Source organism: Martes martes, assembly GCF_963455335.1.
Source record: "Martes martes genome assembly, chromosome: 13".
Taxonomy (NCBI): Eukaryota; Metazoa; Chordata; class Mammalia; order Carnivora; family Mustelidae; genus Martes; species Martes martes.
The window spans coordinates 14,085,393-14,112,164 of record NC_137901.1 but is presented as its reverse complement, the minus strand read 5'-3'; the positions used below and the strand labels follow the sequence as shown (position 1 = coordinate 14,112,164).

Genomic DNA, 26,772 nt, shown 5'->3' with positions numbered 1-26,772 from the left:
CTGTCTGTCAAATAAATAAAAATTAAAAAAAAAAAAATTTCTCATCAATTCTCGTGTTCTATTCGGGTATTGTTATGGATAGTATTGTGCCTTAATTTATCTCTGAATCAACACTCATTGATCGATGCCTTACTTTTGTTTAAAAAGTGTTTTATGGGTAAGATGAGAAGAAGAGCAGAGTAACAGGGTAGGTAGGGAAACCGTTTGTGTTTATTAGTAAGTTTTCACTGCAAGAAAGATTTGTAAAGCCCTACACTTATTTAATAACTTCGCTTTTTAAATGTATTCTCTTCAGCTCCTTACCACAGTAACAGTAACTATTTGATATCACCATGTCAAAAAATAAGGATTTCGTTAAGAAGATCATGTCTGTTTGCTGCTGCCTAAATGATGATTAAAATGTTACATGAAGATTAAAATATTACATTAAACTGTAATATAAGACTTAAAAGCCATCCACTAGGAACAAAAATGATAGCTACATTTTTATGTTACCTTTTTGATTCTGAAAACTAAAGAGTTCTTGCAGAAGTGGGAAGTGGTGGGGATTTCCAGGGTGAGATGCACACTATCCATATAGAAGAGTTTTCATATAAACCTGTGATTCCTGTATTTGCATAATGTACTTTGTTTTTCCTTAGTACAAGTAAGTACAATTCATTGTCAGCTGATTACTTTTTAAAATCAGAAACATTTAAGTTTACTATATAGTAAAATATCTTTTGCCTAAAATGTATTTTTATTTATTACATATAACCAAAATTTAATTGTACATGTGCTGGTAAATGCGAGGTTTCTTAAATCATAAGTAACCTAGTTTCTGTAAAAGATGAACAACCTGACTGTAATATGTACATCCTTCACTTAAGAGAAAAAAACAGTATTTGAAATAACTTACGTGTTCCTAATAATAATGTTTTTATAGGAAAGAGGACATCCTCACGCCCGTTTTAGTGGATTTTGTTAAGAAATGGTATTCTACATTAATATTTGTAAAATATTTGAATTATGTGAGTGATAGTTCTGTGAATATAGAAATAGAGTCTCCAAAGAGTAATTTTGTTTTTTTTTAAATTAAGCTCTTTTTTTTGCTAGTAGGTTTAATGTGTTAACATGGGCATTCTATTGTTCAAAGTGCTTCCAAAACCAGCACACTCACCTCTGGGGCTTTCCAAGCAGAAGTTTAAGTCCTTTAATCTTTTTTGAGAAAAGAAGGGGGTAATGTTGGAAATGTGCCAGGAATAAGCCTTGGTATTTCTCATGAAGTGCCAGTGAAAGTACCCTCTCCACGAGTCAGTTCCTCGTAGCAAAATCCTAATCTCATCTGGCTTTCACACCATTACTTTTTCTAGAAAGCCTTTCTCCAGATTCCAGACAACAGTAGTCCAGATAACTAACTAAAGTTGTTATTTTCTCCTTTCCCTTCATCGACTCACCTGACACTAAAAATTGGTGCCTACTGAGGCAGGATAACACTCCAAAGCCAGATAACCAGGGATGAATCCCAGTTCTGCCACATTGGCAAGTGACCCTAAGGCAAGTTGTTAACCACTCTGTGCCTCAGTCTCCTCATCTGTAAAATGGGACTAATAATAATAATATTCCTTACAAGGCTGTGGCAAGGATTAAATGAACTTGCATGCTTAAGTATGCTATTAGTGTTTGCTATTGTTATTGTCTTTCTAGAAACTTCCTTTACATCTATGGATAAAATCATGTTTATAATTGTTTGCAAACATGGGATATTACTCTGTAACTTACTTCTTTTACTTAATATATGATAGATATCTTTCCGAAACCAGTTGCCTTATACCCTATACTACAAGGGACTAGAATTTTTTCTACCATTTCTCCATGAACACTCACATTTTTCTCTCTCTTTTTTTTTTTTTTGTTTTACAAAAATGCTAAGGTAAATAAGCATCCTTGTATATCTCTCTTTATGTCTTGATATATTAGAGTCCAAGACATGGAATTGCTTTTTCAGAGAATATTTGGGCTTCTCATTTTTTTTAAGTCAACACTGTCAGAGCACTTTCCAAAAGCCCCAATGTAGCTGAGCAGACTGCACAGTCGAGTTACAATGCAAAACAAGGGGTCTGACTACAGGAGCACTAAGCTGGGAGGGGGAAATGGAAGTGTGCTGCTCTACGGTCCTTACACCATACGTCTGGTGACAGAATTGTATCCGAAGGTGGACTGTGACAAGTTACAGATGCATGTTGTAAACCCAGAACTAAAAAAATAAGCAGGTATATAAGGTAAGCTAACAGTGGAGACAAAATGGAATCCTAAAAGCCCAAAAGAAGATGAGAACATTGGAACAAAGATGGAACAAACAGAAAACAAATAGCAAGATAGTGGACTCGAATTTCACCATCTATATAATCACATTAAATGTGAATGATCTGAAAACTCAAAAGATAGAGCCTGTCAAAATGGATAACATGAAAAAGCAAGACCCAATTATATGCTGTCACTTTACATAGATATAAATTGAAATAGAGGGTCTGGGGCCCAGGGACATGACGGAGCTGGAGGGTCTGCACTCCCGAGACTCTGCCCATGACCTTCTTTACCTGGTGCCTCTACTTGCCTGGGCTTTGCCTACCTGATGCACTCCTGAAACCCACCGAGGATAGGGCAGCTGCTTCACCTTTCTTAACCTTCCAATAGTCGTCTCCATCCTCGTCCTCGCCCCACTGGCCCTTTTGTGGCCCCAGGATGTCTCCTCCCCTTCCTAGATCTGACTTCTTCAGAGGAGTTTGCCTTGAATATTTGAACCCCCCAAGCAGCATCATACACCTTCAGGCCAAGGCAACCACGTGGCCACATGGCTAAGAGCATGGTGGGAAGGGAGGGTGATATATTGGGGCCCTCCAGGCTGGCCTGCGTCTCACCGCTTCTCCTCCGGAATCCCTGGTAGTCTGTCAGTGGGAGGTCCTTGTCACCATTCCCTTGCCTTCTCCTGCCCTACAGAGTCCTACAAGTATCAGGCATCTCTCTCTGTGGTGGCCTGGCTGGTGTGCAGATGGGCAATGACTGCTGGGAACTCCATTGCCTGGAATAGGTGTCCAACCTGATGGCCAGATGCCAAGTGACAACACCACTAGGGGAGGAGATGACTCTTTCATTGAGACAGGTGTTGGTAGGGCAGTGTTTGTAGACCCAAAGCCCCCCATCATTGATGAAGTTTGAACCAGCACCTACCACGAGCTCTTCCACCCTGAGTAGCTCATCCCAGGCAAGAAAGATGCTACCAATAACTATGGCCCTAGGCACTACACCATTGGCAAGGAGATCATTGACCTCACCTTGGACCAAATTCAGACCGGGGCACAGATTTTCAGGGCTTCTTGTTTTCCCATAGCTTTGGTAGTGGTACTGGTTCTAGGTTCAATTCCCTGCCGATGGAACCTCTCTGTCAATTATGGAGAGAAGACCAAGCTGGAGTTCTCCATTAACCCAGCCCCTGGGTTTTCACAGCTATAGTTGAGCCCCACAACTCCATCCTCACTCCCCACCCCACCCTGGAGTGCTCTGATTGTGCCTTCATGGGAGACAATGAGCCCATCTATGACATCTGTTGTAGAAACCTCAGTACTGAATGCCCAACCTGCACTAACCTAAATAAGCTGAGAGGTCAAATTGTGTCCTCCATCACTGCTTCCCTCAGATTTGATGGACCCTGAATGTTGATTTGACCAACCTGGTGCCTTTATTGCCACATTTACTTCTCTCTGGCCACATAGGTCCCTGTTATGTCTGCTGAGAAACCCTACCAGGAACAGCTTACTGTAGCAGAAACCACAGATGCTCTGAGCCAGCCAACCAGATGGTGAAATGTGCCCCCTGCTGTGCTAAACACATGGCTCACTGCCTGGTGTGTCATGGCGACAAGATTCCCAAAGATGTCAATGTTGCCATTGCCACCATCAAGACCAAGTGTACCATCCAGTTTGTGGACTAGCGTCCTACTGGCTTCCAAGTTGCCATTAATTACCAGCCTCCCACCGTAGTACCTGGTGGAGATCTGGCTAAAGTACAGTGAGCTTCGTGCCTGCTGGGCAACACCACGGCCATTGCTGAGGCCTGGGCTCGCCTGCACCACAAGGTTGATCTGATGGATGGCAGTCTCGCCTTTGTTCACTGGTATGTGGATAAGGGCATGGCAGAAGAAATTTTTCTGAGGCTCATGAGAACATGGCTGCCCTTGAGAAGGATTATGAGGAGGATGGAGTGCATAGTACTCAGGGAGAGGATGAAGGTGAAGAGTACTAACCTGTCTGCTGAAATTTTGCACACACTTGTCTTGGGACTGTCCTATTTCCATTGTTCTGTGAAGTTGTCCGTTGTGGCCTTAACTTGTCAACAAAAGTGATTTTTTAAATTATTATCAAGAGGATATTAAATCACTTATTGATTACACACAATGAATGATATACAAGCTTTAATCCCATCTATAATTTTATCTGATACCATAATTCAATTTAGAAATATCGCATAGCATGTGCCAACAATCATACTAGCCAAATAACCAAGTAAACTCCGTGACTTTCCTTAGGTGACCCTTTTAATGGTGAACTCCAGACACAACACATTACCTGTTAGTTCAACAACCCCAAAGTTTGTGGAAACAATGGCTTCTGTGTCCAAGCAGTTTGCAAGTAAAGTAAATTTCAAATGGAACCTGGCATCTCCCTGAAGGAATTCTAACTTCACCCTATCGGGGTAGTTTACCAAGATGACTTCAAGTAGACTAATTTTACACAGCACATTTAAAAAAAAACAACACATTTATTCAGTGTCATGATTAGACAATTACATTTAGCAATCAAAAGCATGGGTGCAAAAAAAAAAAAAACCCCAAAAACAAAACCTAAAGACCTTTTTTGGAATGCTTTACACTTTCCGCAGGATAGAAACTAAAATAAACTGTTAGACAATTACAAATACGGTCCTCGAGGTTTTTGCCCATACACGTGAGTATTGTCTGAAACATGTCTTCTTTGTAGCAGCTCGACCCCACTACCACTGTGCTTGGCTGAGTTCACAGATCTGGTGTAAGTGGTTTCCGTGTCGCTTCTCTGGCTCTCCTCTCCCGCTCAGCTCTGCTTCCTGGCAGGAATGAAAACCGTCTGCCACTGCCATTAGCTACCACTGCCGCGGGAACCACCATAGCCACCTTGGTTTCGTGGTTTGGCGAAGGATTAGCTTCCACCACCATAGATGCCAGAGGCACATTCTGCCTCCACAATTTCCTCCTTTCAAGGGCCCCAAATTTGAAGATTGATCGTTGTCATTGCCAAACTCATTCTAAGTTCTGCCACTTCCAAAACTGCTTCCAACATTACCAAATCCATCATAGCCGTTCCCGCTGCCACCAAATCTGCCACCACCTCAACTGCCATCAAAGCCAACATGCCCACTGAAGTTCCCTCCATGACCAAAGTGGTCTTTTCCACCAAAACCACCTCCACGGCCACCACCAAAGTCTCCAGAACCACTTCCACCTCTTTGGCTGGATGAAGCACGAGCCATCTCGTGCTTAGTTAGCTAGGGCTTCCCTCACTTCCCAGTTGTGGCCATTCACAGTGTGGTATTTTTGAATGACAGTCTTGTCTACAGAGTCATGGTCACCAAGCGTTAGAAGGCGAAGCCTCTCTCGTTGCCACTGCCTCAGTCAGTCATGATTTCAGTCACTTCGATGTTCTCACGCTGTTCAAAACAATCTCTCAGATGACGTCCTTCAGTGCCTTCTTTATGCCACCCACAAAAATCTTTTTTTACAGTTAAGTGGGCACCAGGTCTTCAAGAATCTTCTCTTGAGATCATTCCCCTTGTGTGGCCTTGCATTCATGGCTCCTTCACAGTGGCAAACCCGACAAACAGCCCAAAGCCTCTGGACCGCTTGGTGTTTGGGTCTCTCATTACCACACAGTCCGTGAGCTTTCCACGTTGTTCGAAACGGCTCCTCAGATTCTCGTCAGTTGTTTCAAAGCTCAGAGTTCTCATGAGTTTCCACAGCTCTTCAGGCTCTTTGGGAGACTCTGACAGGCATGACGTTGGTGGGAGGGGAGACTTTTACCATGCTTACTCGCCAGCATCCATGGGCAGAAAAGGCTGATGTTTCCTTTGTTTTAAGTTTCTATTTTAAATGTTAAAAAAAGAAATATGTCCCATGTAAATGCTATTCATAAGAAAGGTGAAGTGGCTATGTAACTAATATCAAAGTAGACTTCAGAACTGAAAGGTTGTTTTTAAAAAAGATTTTTATTTATTTATTTGAGAGAGAGAAGAGCACACAAGTGGGGAGCAGAGGGAGAAGCAGGCTCCCCACTGAGCAGGGAGCCCCAGGCTGGGCTCAATGCCGGGACCCTGGGATCATGACCTGAGGGAAGGCAGATGCTTAACCAACTGAGCCATCCAAGCACCTCAGAACTCAAAGTTTTATCATGGATCAAGGAGGACCTATAATAATGATGAAAAGTCAATTCATCAAGAAGATGTAATAATTCGAGATGTTTATGCCTACAGCCTGAGCTTCAAAAACAAGGGGGGCGGGGAGGCTGAGAACCAAAAGGGAAAAAGAAATAAACCCACAGTTATTGTAAATTTCCAGTTTTCTCAGAACAAGTAGAAAATGATATTTCAAGCGATTTGACCCAATTGACGTTGAAAACCCACCTCACCTAACAGAGGCGGAAGATCACAGAGAACATTCACTAGGCTACACCATGCGCTGGGCCAGAAGTAAGGCAAGTCGATAGTTCTGGCACTCAAGAACTACAGAACACCGGACAAGTATTTTCACTCAAAAAGTTATCTATTCAAAGCAGCGGGTGTGTGTGCGCGTCCAGCGCCGTGTGAGGAAAGATGCCCTCCCCAGCAAGGACGAGCAAGTGATGAGAGCAGGTGCAGCGCCCCGAGCTGTGGCTGCTTCTACACCTGGAGAGGGACGCGGCAAGGCGGGTGTCTTGGCGGGGGCGGGGACAGGGTGGCGGCTGGCACCCCGGAGAAAGATCCTGGAGGCGAGGCAAGAAAAACCGGCTGCGGGCCAGGAACCTCTGAAGGATCCTGGTCGGAAGCGTGCGGGACGGTATACCTCGGTGACTTTTGCGCAGTCGTCCACGAAATCGCCATCGAAGGTCGAGCCTCTTCTGGTTAATTCCGGGGTGGCGGGGCATCCCCCCTCGCCGGGGAGGCACGGTCTACCAGGGCCGAGCGCGCGGGCTCCAGGCGGCCGCCGCTGCCCTCCGTCCCCGGGAAGCCGACCCAGGAAGTCTGGGCGCAGGCTGGTCCGTGCCCGCGAACGCGGACGACGGCGCAGGCCAGGCAAGCCCGTGCGGCCACCGGCGGCATGAAGAGCCGCGGCGTGGAAGCTCGGGGCGATGCCGCAGAGGGTGCGGACGGCGGGGCGGCCAACCCTCCGATCGTCCCCGCCACCCTCACCTCCCAGCCGCCGGGGTCCGCCCGCGCACCCGAGGGTCGGTAGGCGTGCGTCCTGCGCTCGGGCACCACCTGGCGGGCGCGGCCCGGGCTCGGGGCAGAGCCGGCGCCGCGCGGGCGGGCGGGGACAGGTGGCGGGGCGGGGCGGGGCGTGGCGGGGCGGGGCGGGGCGGGGCGGCGGCGGGCCGACCCCCGGGTCCCAGACAGCAGCGCAGCCCCGGCCTCAGAGGCCGCAGAGCGCGGCGCCCGCCCGCCCACCGCGCCATGGCCCCGCGCGCCCGGCGGCGCCGCCCGCTGCCCGCGCTGCTCACCGTCTGCGCGCTGCTCGGCCCGCTGCAGGTAAGGAGGCCGAGGCCGCTGCCGCTCCCGCTGCCGCTCCCGCTCCGGCTCTGGCTCCGTCTCCGGCTCCCGCTCCCGCTCCCGCTCCCTGCGCACCGGGGCCGGCGCGCGACGCCTCCTCGGGAGCCGGGGAGGGACCCGGGCGCCGGGGCTGCGAGGCGACCTGGGACCCGGACGGAGGAGACGCGGGAGGCGGCGGAAAGGGGCTCCACGGCTTGGACGGTGGAGCGACCGGAGGGCGAGTGGAGGGGTGTTGGGGGGCAGAACCCGGGGTCGCGGGACCCCAGCATCCGGACACGGGCTTCCGAACGTCCACTTCGCGGCGGGCTTTGAGGTCAGTTATCCAGGTTCCCAGGCCGCTGCGGGGCGGGCACGGCCCGCGTCCCCCGCGCACGCAGTCGGGAGCGGGAAAGTTCGGAGCCGCGGACTTGCCCGCCTTGGCCGAGCGCTCCCGTGTCCGACCTGTGCTTCCGGGCCAGTCTGAGCCCCCCGGGAGCGCTAGGCCGGGCCCTCCACCCGGCTTCGCACCCTCTCCCCGCCTCAGTGTCTCTGGTCATCCGAAGACCGAGAGAGCCAGGCGGGTCGCCTCACGGGGATGTCTGGAGCGCGCGGTGAAACCGAATTTGGCAGTTTCTGCGGGAAAGCTGACAGAAGATTTCCTTTTTATGCCCTCCCCATCCTGTTTTTTATGTCCCCCCCACCAACCTCTCCCCACTGACAGCTTCAGGCTCTGGCCCAGAATAACCCTAGAATCACTTGTCCTTGGAAACAACTTTGATGACTTTAGGACAGAATACTGTTGGCTATTGGAGAAACCAAGGCCCATGGGGTGCTTCAGGCCCTGGGGGCGGGGGCGGGGGGAGCCCGAACTGCGCCCCGTTGCCCTGTTGTGCGTGAGCTCGGCTCAGGCCGGGGCTCGGACGCAGGCGTGCCCTGCGGCGCCGGGCTCATCCTCGCTGGGGCTCCCCAGCCCGGGATGCCCCCGGGGCTCCGCCCCCCCGCCCCGGGCCATCCGCCCTTGCCCTTGGGAGAGCTGCATGGCTTTAGCGTGAAGAGGGCGACGTGCCAGGAGATGAACCTCCCCTCAGATCCTTGTTGCCGCCTGGTTTTCAGAAAGAAGTTTCGTGACCACATCACTCAGTACCGTTGCCAGTAAATAAACTGGTTCCTGATTTTCTGTCCTCCTGGAGGAGAGCTACAGAGCAGCAACCCCAGCACCGCAAATGCTGTAAAAACCTTGTATACTTGGAAGTTCCTCAGAGGGAAGAGTCCACGGTGGTGGTTTTCTTGGTTTTCAGCAGTTTCAGATTTCCCTTCTCTGTTACCGTCAGACCGAGGCTGTTGTTGACAAGGCCCCGCAGAAGGGCCCAGAACCCCGTGTGTTTGGGGGTGGGGGGAAGCTGGCTTAGGATTTGAAGTCTTGACAAAAGTAATAGGAATGTGCTGTAAGCTCCAGCAGGAACTCTCCGGAAGGGCCATTCTATTCTGCTCCTATGGGTATGGGTCTCTTAGGATGATTGAGGGGAAAGAAGGCGGGGAAATCTAGTGGAATTTTTTCATTTTAAGCATGTCAGGTGTTGCTTAATGAAGTGCTGGACAGGTTGGACAGGGTGCTGCCTCATTTGAACAGTGAGCTACCTGAGAAAAACCTACCCAGTCTGCACTTTCAAAAACGCCTCTCACGCGGCTATTGCAAAAACTATGCACATAACATCTATTCATTCGACGCGGTGGGTCTGATATGAGCCGCTGATGCTACCAAAACAAATCTATTTTTCGGAGATAGCTTTCAACAAGTGTTGTTTCCCCTCCCTTTCCCTTTTGGCCACTCGAATTCGGTGCAGTTTTGAATCACCCCTAAACAGGAAACCAATGATACTGCGGCAGTTCCAATCGAATGATAGGAGTTTGTGCCCAGTCTGGCCAGTGGGAATCCTTCCGTTCTGCAAGGTGGAGCTAGGTGTTGGAACAGTGGCGGTTATGATCCGCAGATGGTAACGTGGTGTGTTCTCGCGGCGTGTGGCTCTCTGCGTGTTTCATGACTGCTTCTTGGGCCAACCTATTCTACTTGTTCAAAAAAAGGGAATGGCATCGGCAGTCCGCTGGCATTAGCCACCACACCCCGGGCTTGAAGACCTCTAAGTGAGAGGCAAGGGATATTGCTTTTTATAAAATCGCTGGCAAACCCGGCTTCTAGAAAGTGCTTTATCTACGACTTTTTTATTTTGTTTGATTGACATTATGGTAGATAGATAGAAATGTCCCTGGAAGGCTGGAAAGTTTTGCCTTTTAAAACCTCTGTCTGCCTGTATCTGTGAGGGAATTTGTTTTCCGTATTTGTCCACAGACAACAACGCTTTATGTTTTTATGTTGATAGTTCTGCTGTTTATTCCAAGTAAGAAAATAGAGAAGCTCACTGCTGTTTTCGCTAAGGTCACTGATTAGATGAAGCCGGTTTTTGTCCCCAGTTATCTAAGACCTAAGAGCAGACTCATTCAGACCCAGGCCAACAAAGGTTTATGGCTTGTGACACTGAGCTCATGAGAAACAGGACGGAGACAACAGTGTTCCCAGGCCACTGTCTAGTCAGAGGACTAGACGGGTGAACCTGTAATAAAAATAAGGCAGCATGTGATCAAGGAAGTGCAGCGTGGGGGCGGAGAGCAGGAGGGAACCAGTACAGCTAGAGCAATCAGGGTGGACTTCTGGAGGAAGGGGTTTTTCCTGAAGTAGTCTTTACAGCATGGATAGGGAATCAAGGGCCAGAGAGGGATTGAAGCCAAGAGGCTGTTGGGGAAAGAAGCTTTCTAGTCAAGAGGGTGGTGTGAGTGGTTCAGGCTTAAAGGAATCTTAAAAAACAAAAACAAAAACAAAAAAACTCACTTTCTTTTAAATGACTTTATAAATACTACAAAGCACTTAATTCAGGAAAACCCACAACAGACAAGACATTAAACACCTACAGTTTCTGAGCTGGCTTTCATATGGCCTTTGCTGAGGTGGCAAGGTAGAGTGATCAGAGACAGAGAAGCCACAGGGCCCTGGAAAAGCCAGTGGGGAGACCCCACGGAGGAAATCCCCTAGAGGGGAGCTGTAGGCTTTGGAGAGGCACCTGCTCGCTGTCCTCCTGCCCCCTCCTATCCTAGGGAGAAGACTTGGCTATAGGTTAATACTTTGGAGAACCACAGACGTGTAGATCGGTGGTCTTTTAGTCCATTCTGTTGATAACAAAGTATTTCAAATGCCTCGCCTGCTACTTCCTTCCCACTACTCCCCCCACTGCCCCCCGCCACGACAGATCTGTAATATAAACACATTCTCTGTGTTGATAAGGAAATATGAGCTTGCTTTTTCAGTTATCTACCAGAAATTCTTACACCAGGAAAACTGAAACAATAAAGGTGTATCTTTGAAGGTCAATAAATCAGTGCTTTATGAGGCCATGAAAAGGGGAGTTCCAGACCAGGGCCTCCTTTGCAGAGAGTGTTGTGTTGAGAAGGTGCTGCATGAACTTTATCGCCATGTCAGTATTAAAATTTCCCTCGTTGTATTTTCCTATTTTTGAAGTACGGAGAAAAACTAATATTGTTTTTCCCACACGGTGTGTCTAAGGTACCAGAGGTGGTGTCTGTTGTCTAGGCCATTTTTGTTTTGTCTTGGTTTGGTTTGGGGTGTTTTTTTTTTTTTTTTTTCTGATACGGGTCTGTACCCTGATGGTCATTGGCTCTCCAGGTGATTCACTCCCAAGGGCACCTGCCCGCCCAGTCGGGTGGCCTCCCCAGACTGCCAGTCTGCCGTCTCCCGGCAGCATCCTGACCCTAGCCCACAAGGGAAGCACCTCTCACTGGGCCTAAGGCAACCTGACCTCACCTCCAAGTGCCCAGAGCTGGCCTGGGGAGCATTCTGCCCAGCAGGTGAGTGTCCCTCCCAGCAGCAAGCACCGCCAGGTTCTCCACCTGGTGGGTAGAAGTCATTCCCTTTCTCTTTGTGCTTCCCTCTGCTTGCAATGGGTGGGCTTCCCGCAGGGTCCACTGCTAGAAACTCCTTTCATTTTTTCTGCCCCAAGAACACTGAGCTGGGAGAAACCAAGAGTGAGACAGTGGGCTTCAGCAAAACAAAAGACTTGGTCGGTCTAAAGTTCGTAGTGAGCTTTTGAGGTTGAGCCCTGAGTGGGCGGCGAGTGAGAGATTACGCACGGCCCCGTATCTCTGTCCTCATTCTGAGAGGCGCGCTCGGTCTGTTTCCTGCCACCGAGACCGACCTGCCCGCGCGCCCCTGGCAGGCTTCCCCGCTGTCTCTGAAGTCAAGGGCAGGCGGGCTGGCGCTGCTGTTTTTGCCGTTCTCACAGCAACACTCCCCCCCACCCCCCCCACCCCCGTCAGCTGTTTGAAGCACATGCTTTAGGGATGTGTGCCCATAACCTGACATCTGCATTCGCTGCCTGGGCCCCCTCCTCTCCCAGCCTTTCATGTCTGTGGGCTGCCGCATTCAGGACAGGGGACCCAAGAGTGAGAAGTGACACCGAATCTGTGTTCATGTATTTCAACAAAATGAGCACTTACTACGGCATGTGGGACACTCTGCAACAGGCGGGGGAGACAGACACCAGGGCCATAGCCACCCCCCCAACACCCCCTCTCCAGGAGGCGCACAGCTAGACCTGTGCACAGATATTCGCGGAGGAGGCCTGTTTACTGGGAGCATTTTCCAAGGGCACCCAGGACAAGGAGCGCTTTAACCTGCTTGAGAGAATAGCTCCTTCTTCCTTATGGTCCAGTCATGTACATCTAAAGCCCAGAAGGAGAGACAAGGGGGCAGCATTTGGGCTGGGGGACCCAGGGCGGCTGATGCCAGGAGACGTGACAGTGCAGTGTTTTCAGGGAACTCTAAAAAGGACAGCGCTCCTGGACTCCCAAGGGCATGTGGGGAGAGGGGGAGAGAGCCAGCCCTGGAGAGACTTCTATGCAAGCAAAATAGTTCAGATTTTATCTCGTTGCATTGTGGGCCAGGGAGGGTCATGCTCGGATTTGCACGTTACAAGGAAGGGTGTCAGGGGTGGGTCCAGGGGGCAGTAAGGAGGCCACTGCCCTGGTTTGGGGGGAGAGCCAGTAAAGGCTGGAATCAGGTCGGTATAGTGGCAAGAGAAAGGAGAAGCCAAGAGCAGGAGTGATTTCAGAGCTAGCCGAGTGGTGCTAGGCGCCCACAATACAGGGGCAAAGGATGTGGTTGGACCGATTACTTTAAAAAAAAAAAAAAAAGATGTGATGGGTGTCAGAGTAAAATAGCTGACCATTTGAACTGTGTTTCTCACAGCTCATTAAGGAGACTTCTGTCTCAGGTTCAAGTCAAGAAGGATTTTTTTTTTCCTAAACCAGCAAAAATGAATATTAGGCCATTGAATCCCAGCTGCTTTGGATTATTTTACTGTGTGGAGAGACAAAGTTCATCACCCCCCAGCGAGGTAAACAAGCTAAGAGCCCCCAAGGCACTGGGATCCACGGGAAGTTAGTGTGCTTTGGAATTTAGAGCCATTTCCTGACTTAAAGGTGTCTTTGAATCAGAAGTTCAGGATATAGGCAGAATCTGAAACTGTCAGACTCAGGCGAAAGAGAGATAAGGGGCCAGGGATCGCAGAGGGTCCATCATTAAAGCAGGTGTGACCTGACCTGCAGTGCTCCCGCACTGGCCTCAAATATGTCACCTGCTCCTAAATAGAAACCGTGTTTACCTTGGAACCAGGGCACAGCAAACCCTTTGCACTTAGACGAAACACATTTTCCCAGTGGATTGTGGTGCCTATGAGAAGCGTTTCCCTTTCTCTCTGCCCAGCTCCCTTCTGCCTCCCCCACCGCACCCCAAATCTAGCTGAGCAGATAACACGGAGGCCCGGCGGGCACCAGCACAGTCAGAAAGCTGCCAGGTTTCAAAGTGGAAGGAAGAAGCGACTGCGAAAACTATGCTTCCAGTTTATCAGAATAATAATAACTTATTACATTTCCTGTTCTCTGTGGAGAGTGCAAGGGCCACTTCCTCCCGCCACCAGAAATTTGAAGACTTTCCATTAAAAATGAGGAAGAAAAACTCTCTTAACTTTTCGTGAATGTGATGGTTAAACCTGGCAAGTGGGCAGAGAGGCCTGCGGTGTTGCATAAATCCTACCGGCCGCGCAGGGTTGGCCCGCGTGGGTTCTCATGACACCCCTGAGTTGGAAAAACCAACCACTTCCCCAAGGTATTGATTTTTAAAAAAATATTTGTTACTCTTTGAAATGCGGATAGCTGTGAACTTAACAGTGTGTATCTTTAAGTAGCACGAACAGCTGCCAAACCCGTGTCCAGTTAAAAGGAACCTGTATACAAGGCCCTTCCCTCCTCTCAACTTTGTACCCAAGATATTAAAGCAGAATCACGTCTAAAACTTCCACGGTAATCGAGAATCTGTTCCATCTTAGAGCAGACTGGAGATTTTTCACATCCGCCTTTGCTAAGCCAGCTCGCTGTTCATAATTCCCAATATCAGGAACTTCCCTATAGCAGACCTAAATCGAATATGTCACCATTTGACCCCATTTCCTCAAATTTGTTCTTTCAGAGGGGTAAAGATCAGTTGGTCAATGTTCTTTATTTTAATGTTTCCACTGTTGAAGATTGTTACCCACAACTTCCCTCTGCCCAGAGTTATTCATTCTGGTTCCTTGAACCTCTCCGTCAGCTTTTTTTCCTTTCAATTCAGTGCATCCTGATTTAGTACTTAGTGGCAAAAACTCACAAGCATACAAACAGAAGGCCAGAAGACCCCGTGGAAAACATCAGACCTCTGCCACATGCCCTTGACCCGGAAGGCTCCCCATCTGGGAAGGCAGACGAGACAGGACAGTCCACACTGCTTGCAATTCCAAGGGTCTAAATCCCTACAAAAGAGGAACCCAGTAGATGGCCAGGAGCACGGGGCAGGGCGGAGGGACGGAGCGGAGAACCGAGCTCGTAGTTCCTGACCTGGTTCTGGAGGGTGGGGGTGTCTCTGAGGGCAGGCAGCAGGGGAAGGGGCACGGGAGACAGGGGAAAGCTGAGTCCAGTCCTGATGTCTGGAGTCCAGGGCTGGCCAGAGAGACCAGGAAAGGGTCAGGCCGGCTTGGCAGTGGAGGGAGTGTGGGCTGACTAGTCGTGAAGGGCTGTGCGAACAAGCCTCAGGAGCTGGGACGCTACCCCGTGGGCAGTGTGGTCCCTGGGTCCAGCATCCCCACTACCTGGGAGCTTGTTAGACGTGCGCATTCCCAGGCCCTACCCCATGTCACCGAATCAGAACCTCTGGAGGCAGGGCCCAGCAATCTGGTCAAACAATCTCTCCAGGGGATTCTGAGGCACCGGTAAGCTTGAGAACCCCTGCTGGAAACCCTGGGATTCCCTAAAAATGTTCTGAGCCAGCTCTACGTTAACATTGTAGGATCGGTTACATTAAAAACACCTGCCATCTGTTGGGTTCCTTCTGTGTGCCAGGCTGTGCTTGGTGCATTCACTCTAATCCTCACTTGGGCAGGAGGGAGGGGAGAGGGAGGCCCAGGGAGCCCTGGGTGGCACAGCCCTTAAGTGGTAGAGCTGGAACTCCTAAGGGCCCCTCCAGAGGCAGCGCCTTACCCCCCTCAGGGAAAGCGCTCATGCAGCCGACTGCACGACCGCTGAGGACCAGAGCTAGACCCTCCAGGAGTGCCGGGACAGAAGCAAGCTTTCCAGTGTCTTTGGAAATACCATAACCAGGCTGCTCCCTCATGAGAGCTTTCTTCTGTTAACTGTTGTTATGCAAAAAGAAAAATGCTGTGACTTTAAGCAGGTCAAGTTTAAACAGGCACCCTGAGTACCCAGCCCAGGGTCCCTGGCCAGTTGATCCCTGACTCAGGAGGAAAAGAAATGTGACATCTTGAATCACCCCTGCCACTTCCTGGCGCAGAGATATCTCTGACTTCTCTGTGCTCCCCCCACCGGGAATACACCAGACTATCGCTCACCGTCCTGAGTGTGTCTCCGTCTTGCCACCTGCCCCGCTCTGTGCCAATGAGGTAGGGGGAGGGGAGACAGGGGAAATGTAGCTCTATTATCTTTCTAAAGGTTCTCTATGGCTTAGCATTACTATAATCACAGTGGGTCTGGGGACATCTCTCTTGGCCCAAATGACCTGACTCTAATTTTGATGTCTCTACTGCAGCACGCTTCGGAATCCTTCCTATTCCAAATGGCCATCTTTCAGTGCTGTAGAAGTCACCGCCCTAAGTAGTAAGAGAAAAGCTCCAAACAGGAGAGTCAGAACATACCTAGCCTCTGGTCACCATCGGGTTCTTGAGCTATCCCTTGGCGTGAGAGGAGGAGCCCCCGGTGGGGTTTGTATTACCTACACCCAGTAGCAAGAAACCTGGACACGGACTCCAGACCTCTGACAATGGAGGACCAGACACAGAGACAGTTGAGTTCAGTGGGAGCATACCTGAAATCTGTCTTAAAAGTTAACCCTTAATTTCTAATGGCTCCAAGGTTTAAAAATTTTTAAATGGAATCATAAAACATTGCCCCCACCCACGGGGCGCCTGGGTGGCTCAGTGGGTTAAGTCTCTGCCTTCCGCTCAGGTGAGGATCTCAGGGTCCTGGGATGGAGCCCCGCATTGGGCTCTCTGCTCAGCGGGGAGCCTGCTTCTCCCTCCCACTCTCTGCCCGCCTCTCTGCCTACTTGTGATCCCTGTCAAATAAATAAGTAAAATCTTTAAAAAAACAAAACAAAACAAAACATTGCCCCCTTCCAACGAGTTCAGATGAGTTCAGATGAGTTCCATGGCCCAGTTGGGGTCTGGGTGACCAGGACCTTAAGTTCCTTTGCAAATGGGCAAAGGATCCTTTGCAAATGGGCAAAGGATCGGAATGTACTGCTGACTGGTTGTTATCCTAAGGGTGCAGAGCGGCCCTCTCAGGCTGGGGAGTGCAGAGGGGGTGAGCACCAGGCCGCTGGCTCTGCCTGCACCAGGAATGCAGAGGGACTTCAGGAAAAGGGCCAGGGGTACCCATTCACGGGCCTGAGGCTGGGCCAGCTGTGTCGTGTGCTGGTTGTGCAGATCTGTGTTCTCCTGCCCCTCTTAGAAAGGAGAATTTGAGGCCAGGAAGAGATTTCTAAGCTCAATTTTGCAACCACCTTTCCTCGGGGTGGCTCTCGTTTTGCCCCAGATTGGTGGAACTCTTCTAAGCCCATGCTTGGAAGTTTGAGTTTAATCCAGAACTAGGAGAAAACGATTGTGTCTTCTGGAAAGGGAAGTTAGGAGCTCACAGTGGTCCTTCAGGAAAAATGATTGTCAGTTCAACAAGAATCTGAGCTTTTGCTACGTGCCTTTGCTGCACCCCTAACCGTTTCAGCCGGTTACTCTGTCTTCTTTCAGGACACAGGAAGTGAGAGAAAGGAAAGCCTCCAGCATAGTGCCTGGCACACAGGCGGTGTGTCGTAAGGGCCGACTCCTCCTTCACTCCCACTCAGGATAAATGGTGTCTGTATCCAGCAGTGGGAGGTGGTTCTCGATATCCATTAGATGGACGGAGATGACTGTGTGGTGTTTGGGGATATGAGAAAGTTCTGGATCTTGGTCTTCAACATGATCTCTGACCTTGCCACACAGAGACCAGCTGCGGCAGAACCGGGAGCCTGTTAGAAATGCAGGATCTCAGGGCCTGCCCCAGACCTACTGAAATCAGCCGATTTCTGGGTAATTCTGTGCACGTTTGAGAAGCGCTGGACATCACTCTGAGGGCCAGGGACCAGCTAGTCCCTTCTCTGGCCACGCTGGGGGCTCGTGGTCTTAGTAGCTTGGTGCATCCCCAGAATGAAGGCCGGGCCCGGAGGGAGTCTTGGCCCTCTGCAGGCCAGCGCGCTCTTGGAAGCACAGGGGTCCGGGTCGTTGACTTTCGCTGTGGGCAGAACGGAAAAGTAGCTCTCATCTCAAATGAATACAAGCTTTAAAAAAAATCAGAATGTTGAGAGAAAGAAAGAAAGAAACAGAGAAAGGAAGAAAAGAAAAAGAAAAACAAAAGGGAAGGATAAAGGCGGGCACTGGGAGAATAAAGGGGCGTTCACGGAGCCTCTCCGGTGATAATACAAGGACAAGTCAAAGCCTTCCTAATTATTGTGTTTAGGAAACAAAGGGTCCTTGCACTTTCCTTTCAAGTAGCCCACAGCTGCGAACTTGTTTCCCTCTTTATCTGTCTGGGAGACAAAGACACTTGCAATTGGAGTTTTGAAATGCAAGGTTATTTCTTCATTTTCCCTTGGGCCGTATGTTTTCTTTTCAAGGAACAGAGATAATGACTGTATTGTGAGGAAAGTGAGGAAGAGGGCCCAGCAGAAATCAATAGAGCTTTGATGGGCCCGTTTCCGAGGGAGGAGAGAGTGAGTGCAGCAGTGGTGCTCCTGGTTTTCTTTAAAGAGCACACCTGGAACCCAGGTGGTGGGGGGGCGATGCTGATGGGGCCACACATGCCTTCTAAGATAGCTGATGAAGTCACTCACCAAATGCTTGCTGAGTCGAAATGGCCAGTATGTCAAGACATCGAATAGGCCGTAAGTTACTCTACGTTTTGGGGGTGGTTTTTTTTTTTTTCATCACACTTGACCTAAGTCAGATTTTTTTTTTCTGTGCCTAATATCTATTCCTAAAAAATCTTACAGCAAAATGGTTAAGAGAGTAAATTCTTGGGGAACACCTGGGTGGCTCAGTCCGTTGAGCATCTGACTCTTGATTTTATTTATTTATTTATTTATTGAAGACAGATTTTTTTTTTTATTTCTTTTCCGCGTAACAGTATTCATTGTTTTTTCACCACACCCAGTCCTCCATGCAATCCGTGCCCTCCCTAGTACCCACCACCTGGTTCCCCCGACCTCCCACCCCCCGCCCCTTCAAAACCCCCAGGTTGTTTTTCAGAGTCCATAGTCTCTCATGGTTCACCTCCCCTTCCAATTTCCCTCAACTCCCTTCTCCTCTCCATCTACCCTTGTCCTCCATGTTATTTGTTATGCTCCACAAATAAGTGAAACCATATGATACTTGACTCTGCCTGACCTGTTTCACTGGATAAGGAAGATGTGGTCCATATACACTATGGAGTATTATGCCTCCATCAGAAAGGACGAATACCCAACTTTTGTAGCAACATGGACGGGACTGGAAGAGATTATGACTCTTGATTTTAGCTCAGGTTGTGATCTCAGGGTCGTGGACTCGAGCCCCACCCAGCGGCGGGGGGTGGGGGGTGTTTCATGCTCAGCAGGGAGTCTGCTTGAGAGTCTCTCTCCCTCCGCCCTCCCGCTTGTGTACACGTGTGCTCTCTCTCTCTCAAATAAAAAGAAATAAATCTGAAATGACAAAGATAGCAAATTTTACATCAGGTGCACCTTCCCACAATTAAAAATTTAAAAAAGTTCACCTCTGATGGCAGATGTCGTCATCCCAGCCCGGTAACGAAAATAGCGTGAAGCGCTGATTATTTAAGCCTTGACGGTGTCCGTCCCTGTCAGACGGGAGCGGGCAGTCAGTGCCACCCAGTCCGGGCGCTGCGGGGGCATGTTACCTCGAGATCTGGGTGATTATGTAATGAGTTGTGTGACTTCCTGTACCGCCCTCCCCTCACCACGCCAGGCCCTCGGGTTGTGCTGCTCTTCCTGCCCCGGCCCTGCACACTTCTTAGAGTTCTGCAAACGCTCGGCTCGCTCACAGACAATCCTCCTTCTCCTGACACTTGCTGTGAACTTGGCTTCTTCCCTTCCTTTTTCCGGGTCTCCACTCATGTCATCTGACCCACGGTTCCCCTCCCAGGCTCATCACATCACCTCACGGACCCAGACTGCGTTCTGTGTTAGCCCGTCCTCGGTGTTCTCCTGTGGACGCTAAGCAAGGACACTCCTCCCCAGGGCTCCCCCTGCTTCCTCCTCTGCCTACCTGCCCAAGCACCAGCCTTCACCTCTCCCTGCTCTGCCTGCACCTCTCAGCCCTGCCCCCCCCACCCCTGCCCCCTGGGGTTTGTGCGCCTCCCTCTGTGATCTCTTCCCAGTCCTGGAGCTGGGGAAGATGAAGCCCGGGCCGGGCTCTCTCTCCTTCCCTGCCCGTGACCAGGGCGGCTCAAATGCAGGGACTCGGTGTACTTGGATCTTTCCAGTACATGCGGCAGCTCTTGCTCTGTTTCGTGGGTCTCTATTACAGCTGTCTGTCTGTCTGTGCCTGTGTCCGGTGCTAAGCACTTTGAGAGGCCAGGGATGGGCTAATTTCTTCAATCCCCTACCCAGCCAATCCCTTGCCCAAGTATGAGGGCTCAGTAAAGACACCTTTGAGGGTCTGATGATAGCAGAGCTTTCAAAGTGATAGCTGCCATCTAGTATTAAACCCTAGGCTAGAGCAGGACTGTCTTCTGGTCGTAAGCACAGCGAATGACAGGCAAAGGAATGACTGGCCTTACTCTGTTATTTGCACAGTGAGTAAATGAATCACAACTGCATCATGGAGTGTGGTCTCTATGTGGGGAGGGGGTTGATTCATATTTGTGATTTTCAGTGAGACAGTGGGAGCTGACCAGCTGTGATGAATATCCTTCGAGTCTGAGTTTTACGTCCCGCTTTGTTACTGGAAACATATTCATAAAATGCATCTTAGAATGTTCCAGATCCTTTAAAGATTTTATTTATTTATTTGAGAGAGAGAGCAAGAGCAGCATGGGGGGTGGGAGGACAGAGGGGGAGGGAGAAGCAGGCTCCCCGCTGAGCAGGGAGCCTGACATGGGGCTCCGTCCCAGGACCCCAGGATCATGACCCAAGCTGAAGGCAGATGCTTAACTGACTGAGCCACCCAGGTGTCCCCTGTTCCAGATCCTTTAATAGCAGGTCAATTAGCAGACTATCTGTGACCATCATAATGTCCTTCACAATCTCTCAAACACATTACACACATCTTTTCATGTTAATTAATTAAAGAATACTTGAGCCTCAATTTTAACAGATTTTTTCCCCCAAGAGTTTTATGTAAACTTTATTTCCCTGAAATGAATTATATTTTAAATACTCAGGGCATTTTCTGTTCAGACCCTCTGATTCTCTGCACCCACTTCTATTCTGACTTGGGCCACGTACCTGGCTGCTTCAAGGGTGTCTCCAAGTTTTCAATGGTCCCCTACCTCAATATCTCCCAGGTGAGGGCAGTATGCTAAGTGATCTGTTGGCATGTATGGGGGGTTCCCCAAAAGCTGCCCCTTTCTTCTCTTTGTGCCTTTATAAGCTATTGTCTTCCTAGGTGCCTGTGTAACGTTGTTCTGAAGTGTCGAATCTGAAGCTTCTGTTTGTACAAAAGGAAAATGAGGCTGATACTCTGTAAATCTCCAAGCTTGAACTTCTATCAGTTTATTTAAAATGAAAATGTGTAGAAGGCATTTGGTCATAACTCAGTTATGTCCTAGTTAACAGAAATCACTGGCAGATAAAATCTAGCAGCCACTTTATCAGCAGCCGCCCCGAATAAACTGTCTCTGCCCTCACCCAAGTGTGCCCCATGTCACGGACTGAACCCCCCAGACAGAAAACCACCAAGACAAGTCTGACCACTTGTCACGATTTCAATCCTATGAGAAAGCACTTCTTTATGTGAAATCAAATATGCTTTTAAAAAGGGCATTTTTTTCCCCGGGCGCCTGGGTGGCTCAGTCGGTTCAGTGTCTGGCTTCATCGGCTCAGGTCATGATCCCGGAGTCCTGGAATCGAGCCCCACGTTGGGCTCCCTGCTTAGCGGGGAGTCTACCTTTTCTGCCCCCCCATCGCCCCACCCCTGCTCATGCTCTCTCTTGCTCTCTCTCTTTCAAATAAATAAATAAAATCTTAAAAAAAAAAAAACCCACAATATTTTTTTTTTCCCAATCACCCATCTAGGTACACTCAGGGAAACTGCCAAGTCTTCAGAATTTTCCTGCAGGTCCCCTCCTTCCCTTTTCCATCCTTTTCCCCCTTTCTGGTCACAGTCTTCCCTTTACCTCCTCTGGGAATGATCTGATCTGAGTGAGGGATGCTTACCAGCCCTGCCCAGGTAGGCACGGTGGAATCCAGCGCCCCCATCACTGGCCACTGGCGCAGGCACTGCCATTGTGCTGAGCAAATAAGGCGGTTACCTCCCTCGTTCTTCCACAAGTTAGTAGAGACATCTCAGCTTCGACGGGGGGAAGCGGAGCCTTAATTTTTCTGAGTATTGCTGCCTCGTTTGCATGGATTATCACATGCGATCCTCACTGCAGCGGGAGGCGCGCAATGATTAGCCCCATTTTACAGGTGAGAAGACTAAGGCTTAGAATTGCCCTCCCCCGGGGCGCCTGGGTGGCTCAGTGGGTTAAAGCCTCTGCCTTCAGCTCAGGTCATGGTCCCAGGGTCCTGGGATCGAGCCCCACATAGGGCTCTCTGCTCAGCAGGGAGCCTGCTTCCTCCTCTCTCTCTCTGCCTGCCTCTCTGCCTATTTGTGATCTCTGTCTGTCAAATAAATAAAATCTTTAAAAAAAAAAAAAAAAAAGAATTGCCCTCCCCCTTGTCCTCAGGTTGTAGAAAGGTGGCCAGTTTTACTGAAGCCATGTCAAGCATCTACTATCCCAGCCAAACGGGAAGCTCAGTTCTGAGCACTGGGTGGGAGAGTGCTGGAGCCCACTGCCCTAACCAGTGGGGCGGCCTGGCCAGGCCCTCCCTCCCAGTCCCATGCCCCCCCTCTTCCCATGTCCCCCCAGCCCCTCCCTCTGTTCTGCTGAATTCCTGCATGCTGGCATGTCAGACTTTATTTTAGTTAATATTTCATTTTTCTTTCTTTTTTTCTTTTTTCTGTCTTACTGGACCTCTGAGCTACAAATGACTCCTGTGTCCTTTCCACTTCTGGTTATGAACTTTTAACCAAGAAGCATGAGGGTAGGATGCTTTCTATCAGTAGACGTATGACTGTGCCGTGATCGAGGACAGATATAGTAGAAAAGACATCGGGAGACTTCTGGAGGAGAGGAACTAAGAAAGGAGTAAGCCTCAGGGTTCCTCAGAGCATCTCCATGTGAAGGGTACTGACCCTCTGAGACGGCTGTGAGGGGAGGACCTCTCTGGCCTGCCTTCACAGCCGGGGGAGAGAAGTCGTCGCTCAAGGAAACGCTCCAGGAGCAACAGGGTTTACTAGGTTGCTCTGATCTGTTCAGTCATCTTTATCGCCGTTATCTCTTGTTTGTCGCTTGTTTCTAGAAACAAAGTCTTCAGGGACAGTCTCCTGGCGTGAGACCGTGCTCGTACACCAGCTGTCTTGGTGTTCTGAGGGACACAGCTCCCTCGCCTCGTCCCCGGTACTCGGCTCTGAGCAGGAGCAGTTTCAATGGTGACTTTTCTTTAAGGACACTTTTTCTCAAGGGCAGCAGGACTATTAAGTGAGGTGTTAGTTTCACATTTCATAGTTTCTCTCTTAACAAAAACCACATCTCTCAATTCTGCAACATTCAGAAATCTGATACCATCTTTACTTAAATTATAGCCAAATTTCTCAAATGGAGTCACAGATGATATTTTATAGAATGAAATCTATGGAAAATCCCTCATTTGTTTTTCTGGGTTGGGTTCTTTTTCCCCTTGATCTGACAGAAGGGGCCAAGCTTCTTTCTGCTCTGTTAGATGTCAGCATGTGTCTTCAGTAGAGCCAGAAAGTAATTTTAGTTTCTGTGATGACTTTCACTATAGTTGGGTTGCTTAACAGCACAAAAAATAAGTATTTAAGTCAACCTTCCCTACAGGATCGAGATACAGACCCGTGGGTCTCTGTCACTCGACTGGTAGAGAGGTTGTGTTTCCTCAGTTTCCATTTTTTTTTCAGAATTGGACCCTACGTGGCTTTGCATTGAGAAATAAATCCACGCAGTTTTATACAGAGAAACCTGACTTACAATTTATTATCTTCCCCCTGCCCCCCAAAGTCTTTGTACTGACTATGGACATGCTTCTTCCAGACAAGTCTGCCATCTGTCAGAATAAACAGCAGCCTGTACGCCTCGAAAAAAATATGCACGCGACACAAAACATACAAGAAAGTAAAGCAACAGAAGGCAAATCAATTAAGTGTCACATCTTGCCATTTTAACTCCTTTTTTTAGGACGTTCCAAGGAATGTATGCGGGTGGGTGGGCAACGGAAAGCGTATTTGCCATAAACAGACTCTCGTGTTCCTTATTAATTCAGGGGAGGTGTAGCAGAGAACAAGGTTAGTTGACATAAACTGTGGGCCAGACATTGTGTTAGCAGTTTATTAAGAACTGTAGTAAGCATGCGCCTGCATGGCTCAGTGGTTTAAGCCTCTGCCTTCGGCTCAGGTCATGATCTCAGGGTCCTGGGATCGAGCCCTGCATCGGGCACTCTGCTCAGCAGGGAGCTTGCTTCTCCCCTCTCTCTCTGCCTGTCTTTCTACCTACTTGTGATCTCTCTTTCTGTCAAATAAATAAATAAATAAATCTTTTAAAAAAAAAAAAAAGGAAAGAAAGAACTGTAGTAGGACCCTGTCGATACGTGGCTGGTTTTTCTTACCCCCACTAAGAAGTATAAGTACTGTTGTATTATTCACCAAACACAGGTGCTGTGAACAGACTTACCCCAGGCTGACCTCCAGATCAGCTGTTTCGTAGAATAGTTTCCCCGGTGGATCCCAGGTCACTTCTCCCCTACACCTGCCTGGGATGCACAGGGGAATGGTTGCACTGGCCCTACTGGGAGAAGTGGTTGGGAGGAGAGTGACGGGGAGACTTCCCCCAAAGCCTGTGGTTATTTTTGGATTTTATATCACATGACTGTATTCTTTAATAACTAGACATTTGTTTGTTTATTTATTTATTATTTGAGCAAGAGAGAACGAGAGCGCTTGCATGAGGGGAGGGGCAAAGGGAGAGGAAGGCAGACTCTCCGGCAGACTCAGTACTGAGTGTGGAGCTGGACATGGGGCTGGAACTCACAAACCTGAGATCATGATCTTGAGATCATGACCCCGTGCTCACGACCTGAGCAGAAACCAAGAGTCTTGACGCTCAACCGACTGAGCCACCCAGGCACCCCTAATAACTAGAAATTTAAAAAGTGGTTCCACTTTATTTGTTTAATGAAGACAACAATGGTTCAAAAGCTCTATTGTTTTAGAAGGAAACAAGTCAAACTTAAAGGAGAACTGGAAAAAAAGATCTAGATGATTAAAAGGTTGTGTATCTCAATTCAGTTACCAAAGGCCTTCTGCTGCTGGGTCTTGAGCAAAAAGGAGACTGTAGGTGGGCAAAGAAATCACCCATTCACTGCAGCCTTAGGCTAAATTCCCCTATTCCCCGGGGGAGTGCGCTTCTGTAATACTGGAGCAGGAACAGCTTTTTATCAAATTCCTGCCTTACTACCGTTGCTACGGATCTTAATAGCCACCACCTCACAACAGAGAGCTTGGTCTTGGAGGGTGGCCTCAGGCCCCAGTTCTGAGCAGTTGGAAGGGAAGGCTTGAGGACCAGCAGGGACTCCGGGGGCCTGGTGAGATGGGAGACGTCAGAACCCAACTCTAGGCAAAAGGAAGGATGGGACTGGGAGGGGCTGGCAGGCGTCCATTCATTCACACCGAAACATGGCATTCAAAGGATGTACTTGGCAAGGCATCCAGGCAGAAGGAGACTGGCATAAAGGAGCTCCAGTGCATGAAGGAGATCTAGCGCAGGCTAACTAGAAACCAAGCCCTAGCAGGCAGGCCTCGGGGACTTGGAAGCTGGGAGGCAGACAGGTAGACCCAGTCTGGCGTGCAGCTCCGCGAGACGAGACAAGTCCCCAGGGGACCAGCAGAAGCAAGACAGGCCAGCAAATCAGAGATCTGGATTTCCTAATCATTACAAGCACAGGTACTGTGGTTCAGAGAGCAGCCCGGAGCCTGTTCCTGGGAGCAGAGCACGGCTCAGGGTGAGACGAGCACAGGGTGACCATGGCGACATGTGGCGCTGGGTCTGGGGAGCTGCGAAGTTCTTTAGTGAGAGGCTTCAGCGTGGAGCTGCGTCTCTGGAAAAGAAGGGAAGGAAAGTCGGTAGAGAGTCAGCCGGGAAGAGGAAAGAGGACAAAGGCATGGCTTGCCTTCCCCTGAGCGTGCAGCCGTCCTCACGAAAATTGTCAGGTTCTTTTTGTTAACCCCCAAACCACAGTTCTTTATACAGGTATATGCGTATGTAGCCTGTCGCGTTGTATTTGTGTTGCCATTTTGAAGGTCTGAAGCCATACTGCAAAGTACAGAATGTGCCTAAGAACCAAATCACATTCTGTTTAAGCTGTACCTCCTGTTAGTGTCCCGCCTCACCACTGCAAGTTCTCCAGCAGCAGAATGGCTGCTGCTTCTCAAAAGATCCATAACCCTATAGCTCTGTCAAGCAGATATGTTGTTTTGGGGGTGATACAAATGTTCTAGAATTATATAGCGGTGGTGTTTGCACGGCCCTGTGAATATACTAAAAACCAGTGGCGTGTACCCTCTCAAAGGGTGGATTTTATGTGAGTTATCTATTGATTTTTAAAAAAGAAGACACGTCCAGGTATAGAGTCACAGTAAGCTTAGGAGCGAGGAATGGAATCGAACGGACAGTTTGAAACTGTGTTTAAGAGCTGCGACACCTGGTCACCTCTGGAATCCGTAGATCTCCCCCTCCTTGCCAGGAGGTATAACGGCCCGGGTTAGACAGCGGGCTGAGTGGATCCCCGCCACGCTCCCAAACGGGCGGACAAGCCGTCCACCTGCTCTTGTCCGATGGTGCTCGACGGGACCGGGCCGTGGAGCCCAGGGCAGCGCCAGGAGGCTTGTGACAGCGTGCTCAGCAGCCCGCCACGTCACAGGGTAGCCCTCTCACCAAATTCCCCTAAAAAGAACCTCTCTGTGTGTACCATAAAGCCTGAGCTTATCTCACAGACACTGTTGCAGCTTT

The 26,772-nt window shown here is 49.4% G+C and overlaps 1 protein-coding gene and 1 pseudogene across 4 annotated transcripts in view; both read left to right on the top strand.

The window, feature by feature from the left end:
- Nucleotides 1-3,031: 3,031 nt before the first annotated feature.
- On the top strand, nucleotides 3,032-4,281 carry LOC308353861 (tubulin alpha-1C chain-like; annotated as a pseudogene). Its single transcript has one exon. The product of its transcript is annotated as a tubulin alpha-1C chain-like (transcript).
- A 3,432-nt stretch (nucleotides 4,282-7,713) lies between these two features.
- TNFRSF11A (TNF receptor superfamily member 11a) overlaps nucleotides 7,714-26,772 on the top strand; it is a gene marked incomplete at both ends in the record, with an annotated part of 49,418 nt that continues 30,359 nt past the window's right edge. For all 3 annotated transcript variants that reach the window (XM_080822209.1, XM_080822208.1, XM_080822207.1), the window contains one exon: nucleotides 7,714-7,788. In XM_080822209.1, the coding sequence (XP_080678335.1) occupies nucleotides 7,714-7,788 (75 nt within the window). The remainder of the gene's footprint in view (nucleotides 7,789-26,772) is intronic.